At 57.2% G+C, this 5,657-nt stretch overlaps 1 protein-coding gene across 1 annotated transcript in view; it reads right to left on the bottom strand.

The window, feature by feature from the left end:
• Nucleotides 1-3,758: 3,758 nt before the first annotated feature.
• The window catches only part of CRLF2 (cytokine receptor like factor 2), an 18,376-nt gene continuing 16,477 nt past the window's right edge, over nucleotides 3,759-5,657 (bottom strand). The window contains exon 7 of the mRNA XM_055123630.1: nucleotides 3,759-4,007. Coding sequence (XP_054979605.1) covers nucleotides 3,759-4,007 — 249 coding nt within the window. The remainder of the gene's footprint in view (nucleotides 4,008-5,657) is intronic.

Genomic DNA, 5,657 nt, shown 5'->3' with positions numbered 1-5,657 from the left:
ATTTCTTTTCTCTTTGGTTTCTTTTTTCCTTTTTTTTTCCTTTTCTTTCCCCCTGTTTTACTTTTCATGGTTTTTCTTTTCTTTTTAAGATTTTTCTTTTTATTATTTTTTGTCTTGTTTTTCTTTTTTCTTTTCGTTGTTTTTCTTTCTTTTTTCCCTTTTTTTTCTTGTTTATCTTCTCATTATTTTTCTTGGAGTTTTTTTTTTTTGGTTTTTCTTTCCATGGTTTTTCTTTCTTTTTTCTGTTTGTCTTTTCATTATTGTTTTTCTTTGTTCTGCTTTTCATTGCATTGTTTTTCTTTCTTCTCTTTCTTTCTCTTATTTTTATTTTTCTTTTCTCCTTTTTCTGTTTTTCTTTTCATTAGTTTTCTTTCTTGTTTTTCTCTTTTCTGTTTTCCCGTTTTTTCTTTCTTCTGTTTTTCTTTTCATTTTTTTTCTGTTTTCCTTTTTATTTCTTTTTCCATTTTTTCTGCTTTTCTTTTCATTATTTCTCCTTGCTCTTTATTTTCCGTTTTGCCTTTCATTATTTTTTTCTTTACTTTTCTTTTTTCTGTTTTTCTTTCATTTTTCCCTTCTTTTCTTTTTTCTCTTTTCCTTTCCATTATTTTGAGTTCTTTTTTCCTTGTTCCTTTTTCTTCTGTTACTCTTTTCATTATTTTTCTTTCTTCCTTTTTTCCTCTTTCACTTTTTTCTGTTATTCTTTGCATTATCTTTCTTCCTTTTTCCTTTCTTCTTTTTTCTCTTATTCTTTCCATTACTTTTCTTCTTTATCACCTTTTCTTTCTCCTCCTATTTTTCTTTTCTTTATTTCCCTTTCTCTCCCCCCCTTTCCCCCCCTACAGGTTCTCTTTTTCTTTTCTTTTTATTTAAATTTTCTTCCCCCCCCCTGCACACCTCCCAACCCTCTGTCCACCCCCTTGAGTCCCGGGAACCCTCTCCCTGGCCCCTGCCTCTGGGGCTGCTCTTGGGGTCTGCACAGGGCTCTTGCACGTGCCGTTTGGGAAGGACCAAGCCCAGCTCCAGCGAGCACCCCGCAGGGCCTTTGCATCTGCCTTTTGCATCTAATCAGGGTTTCCCCGCCCCCTGCCTCTGCCGGGAGCGAGGGGGGTTTTGGGGAGTTCCGAGCCGCCCGCCCAGCCCTCCGCAGCCCTGCAGCCCGCCCTCAACTGTCACTTCCTGCTCGATCCGATCCCAGAGGGCGATAATGGCCTCGCCCAGGAGGAGGCGAGGGAGATACCATCACCGTACACTCAGCACCTCCCGGCAGGACTGGCCGGGGTGGGGGACGCCCAGGGCACAGCCCCGGCTGCTATAAGGTGGGTGGGGGGGAGGCCCCGGTTTCTGGGGGCGGTTTGCTGTAGCCCTGAGGACTGGGGGTTCCTTGCTCTGATCCTGTGAAGTCAGGGAAGGCTCTTTCGCAGAGCCTGGAGTGAGCCCTGAGCACTTAGCTGGGAGTCAGCCCTGAGCACAGAGCTGGGAGTGAGCCCTGAGCACAGAGCCGGGAGTCAGCCCTGAGCACAGAGCTGGGAGTGAGCCCTGAGCACAGAGCCGGGAGTCAGCCCTGAGCACAGAGCTGGAAATGAGTCCGGAGCACAGAGCCGGGAGTCAGCCCTGAGCACTGAGCCCAGAGTCAGCCCTGAGCACTGCTGAGCTCAGCCCCCAAAACTAAATCAACACCTTTGCACCAGCAGACTTGCAAATCACACAGGCGACAATGAAAACTAAGTTTATCACATTTTTCAAAAGAACATCAAGTACACACAGATAACACAACGGTACACACTGTCAGACAGGATCAGAAAGCAAAGAGGTCACGACCCCAGGGTGGGCTGTGGGGGTGTAAGGAGGGGAGGGAGGGACCAGGAGGGCCCTGGGGTGGGTCCTCCTCCCCCAGGACCCCAGGGTGGGCTGTGGGGGGTGTAAGGAGGGGAGGGAGGGACCAGGAGGGCCCTGGGGTGGGTCCCCCTCCCCCAGGACCCCAGGGTGGGCTGTGGGGGTGTAAGGAGGGGAGGGAGGGACTAGGAGGGCCATGGGGTGGGTCCTCCTCCCCCAGGACCCCAGGGTGGGCTGTGGGGGTGTGAGGAGGGGATGGAGGGACCAGGAGGGCCCTGGAGTGGGTCCTCCTCCCCCAGGACCCCAGGGTGGGCTGTGGGGGTGTAAGGAGGGGATGGAGGGACCGGGAGGGCCCTGGAGTGGGTCCTCCTCCCCCAGGACCCCAGGGTGGGCTGTGGGGGTATAAGGAGGGGATGGAGGGACCAGGAGGGCCCTGGGGTGGGTCCCCCCTCCCCCAGGACCCCAGGGTGGGCTGTGGGGGGTGTAAGGAGTGGATGGAGGGACCAGGAGGGCCCTGGGGTGGGTCCCCCTCCCCCAGGACCCCAGGGTGGGCTGTGGGGGTGTAAGGAGGGATGGAGGGACCAGGAGGGCCCTGGGGTGGGTCCTCCTCCCCCAGGACCCCAGGGTGGGCTGTGGGGTATAAGGAGGGGATGGAGGGACCAGGAGCGCCCTGGGGTGGGTCCTCCTCCCCCAGGACCCCAGGGTGGGCTGTGGGGGTGTAAGGAGGGGAGGGAGGGACCAGGAGGGCCCTGGGGTGGGTCCTCCTCCCCCAGGACCCCAGGGTGGGCTGTGGGGGGTATAAGGAGGGGATGGAGGGACCAGGAGGGCCCTGGGGAGGGTCCCCCTCCCCCAGGACCCCAGGGTGGGCTGTGGGGGGTGTAAGGAGGGGATGGAGGGACCAGGAGGGCCCTGGGGTGGGTCCTCCTCCCCCAGGACCCCAGGGTGGGCTGTGGGGGGTGTAAGGAGGGGAGGAAGGGACCAGCAGGGCCCTGGGGTGGGTCCCCCTCCCCCAGGACCCCAGGGTGGGCTGTGGGGGGTGTAAGGAGGGGATGGAGGGACCAGGAGGGCCCTGGGGTGGGTCCCCCTCCCCCAGGACCCCAGGGTGGGCTGTGGGGGTGTAAGGAGGGATGGAAGGACCAGGAGGGCCCTGGGGAGGGTCCTTCTCCCCCAGGACCCCAGGGTGGGCTGTGGGGGTATAAGGAGGGGATGGAGGGACAGGAGGGCCCTGGGGTGGGTCCTCCTCCCCCAGGACCCCAGGGTGGGCTGTGGGGGGTGTAAGGAGGGGATGGAGGGACCAGGAGGGCCCTGGGGTGGGTCCTCCTCCCCCAGGACCCCAGGGTGGGCTGTGGGGGTGTAAGGAGGGGATGGAGGGACCAGGAGGGCCCTGGGGTGGGTCCTCCTCCCCCAGGACCCCAGGGTGGGCTGTGGGGGGTGTAAGGAGGGGAGGGAGGGACCAGGAGGGCCCTGGGGTGGGTCCTCCTCCCCCAGGACCCCAGGCTGGGCTGTGGGGGTGTAAGGAGGGGAGGGAGGGACCAGGAGGGCTCTGGGGTGGGTCCCCCTCCCCCAGGACCCCAGGGTGGGCTGTTGGGGTGTAAGGAGGGGAGGGAGGAGAAATGCCCAAGGCTGGGCCAGCTTGTGTCCAGCTCTGAGGGTCTCTGGTCCTTCCTGCTGGTCCAAGAAGGTGCAGCCAGTGGACGTCAGCGTAGGTGGACGGGCTGGACGCAGTGTCCAGGACGGGCTCAGAAGAACAGGCTGGACATGTGGACCAGGCCAGGGGGTCTCCGGTGGACAGACTCAGAAGGGTCCCCCCCAACCCGGCTCAGACCTGCACCCGCTGACCGACCCACTTCGGACCGTGCCTGGCGCGGGCAGCGGAGGCCCCTGTGGTCAGCGTGTTCCCGGACACGGCGTCCAGCGGCCCACACTCAGAACGTCACGTAGGCGTCCTCCTGGACCACGAAGGTCAGTTCCTGCAGCTGGACCCGCTGGCCCTGTCCCGGGGCCGGTCCGGGGGTCCGCTGGGGGGCCACGGGTTCGAGGGACGGAGCCGTGGTCACTGCAAGGCTTCTGGGTTCCTCCGAGGCCCAGGGCTCCACCAGGGTTTCCTCGAGGACCCCGTCCGGGAGTGCAGTATCCACGTTCTGGGTCCGCTGGATCCACGCCTGCAGGGAGCACTGGACAGTGAGCAGCCGGAAACAGTGATGCCCGCGGCCCAGACCACGAGGGGTCAAGACTGACGTGGCCAGAGTGTAGCCCAGAGGGAAGGGCGTTGCCCTGGCAGGCGGCCAACCCGGGTTCGAGTCCCAGTATATCCCAGAGGGTTCTCCCAAGCACTGTCAGGAGTGAGTCCTGAGTGCAGAGCCGTGAGGGACCCGAAAGGCACAATTAAATTTTTACATGGAAATATTTGGCCCCGGGGGTCACTGACCACCCTCACTGGACACCCCAAAGTCGTGTGTCCAGCAGGGACGCAACTGGACGCGAGGGTGCGACTCTGTGTGGAAGCGGGTCCTCAGGGGATGGTGCAAGCCAATGGCCGGGGGCAGCCCCGGCAGTGCTCAGGGCTGACTCCTGGCTGGGTGCTCGGGGGTTGTTTCTGGAGGTGTCTCGGGGCAGCCTAGCTGGCTGGAGCACGGGCAGGGCCAGTGACCGTCCCGGCTGGGCTGGGTCACGCCGGACGCTGCGTCCGGGGAGCTGGGAGGGGCAGGATGGTGTGTGTGTGTCTGTGTGTGTGTGTGTGTGATGTTTTGAGCTGAGTTGCCAGCTGCATTTTGTGTGTGCCTGTGTGTGTGTGATGGTGTTAAACTGACTTGCAGATCATTGTGTGTGTGTCTGTGTGTGTGTGATGTTTTGAGATCAGTTGCCAGATGTATTTTGTGTCTGTGTGTGTCTGTGTGTGACGGCTTTGAGCTGTCTTGCAGCTGTGTTTCGTTTGTGTGTGTTTGTGTGTGTGTGATGTTTTGAGCTGACTTGCCATCTGTGTTTTGTGTGTGTGTGTCTGTGTGTTTTTGTGATGGTGTTAAGCTGACTTGCAGTTCATTGTGTGTGTGTCTGTGTGTGTGTTGTTTTGAGATCAGTTGCCAGCTGTGTTTTGTGTCTGTGTGTGATGGCTTTGAGCTGTCTTGCAGCTGAGTTTTGTTTGTGTGTATCTGTGTGTGTGATGTTTTGAGCTGACTTGCCAGCTATGTTTCGTGTGTGTGTGTGTCTATGTGTGTGTATGATGTTTTGAATTGACTTGTCAGCTACGTTTAGTGTGTGTGTGTGTGTGTGTATCTGATGGTTTTGAGCTGACTAGCCAGCTGTGTTTGTGTGTCTGTGTGTGTCATGTTTTGAGATCCGTCGCCAGCTGTGTTTTGTGTGTGTGTCTGTGTGTGTGATGGCTTTGAGCTGTCTTGCAGCTGTGTTTTGTGTGTGTGTGTGTGTGATGGTTTTGAGCTGAGTTGCCAGCTATGTTTAGTGTGTGTGTATTTCTGTGTCTGTGTGTGTGTGATGTTTTGAGCTGACTCGTCAGCTGTGTTTCGTGTGTGTGTCTGTGTGTGTCTGTGTGTGTGTCTGTGTGTGTGATGTTTTGAGCTGACTTGCCAGCTGTGTTTCATGTGTGTGTGTGTCTGTGTGTGTGTGTCTGTGTGTGTGATGTTTTGAGCTGACTTGCAGCTGTGTTTCGTGTGTGTGTGTCTGTGTGTGTGTCTGTGTGTGTGATGTTTTGAGCTGACTCGTCAGCTGTGTTTCGTGTGTGTCTGTGTGTGTGTGTCTGTGTGTGTGATGTTTTGAGCTGACTTGCAGCTGTGTGTCCCGGCCCAGGCGCTGGTGCGGGGGGCGGTCTG

The sequence above is a fragment of the Sorex araneus genome, assembly GCF_027595985.1.
Source record: "Sorex araneus isolate mSorAra2 chromosome X unlocalized genomic scaffold, mSorAra2.pri SUPER_X_unloc_7, whole genome shotgun sequence".
Classification (NCBI taxonomy): domain Eukaryota; kingdom Metazoa; phylum Chordata; class Mammalia; order Eulipotyphla; family Soricidae; genus Sorex; species Sorex araneus.
Note: the sequence above shows the minus strand (reverse complement) of the source record. Positions and strands in the feature narration are given on the sequence as shown.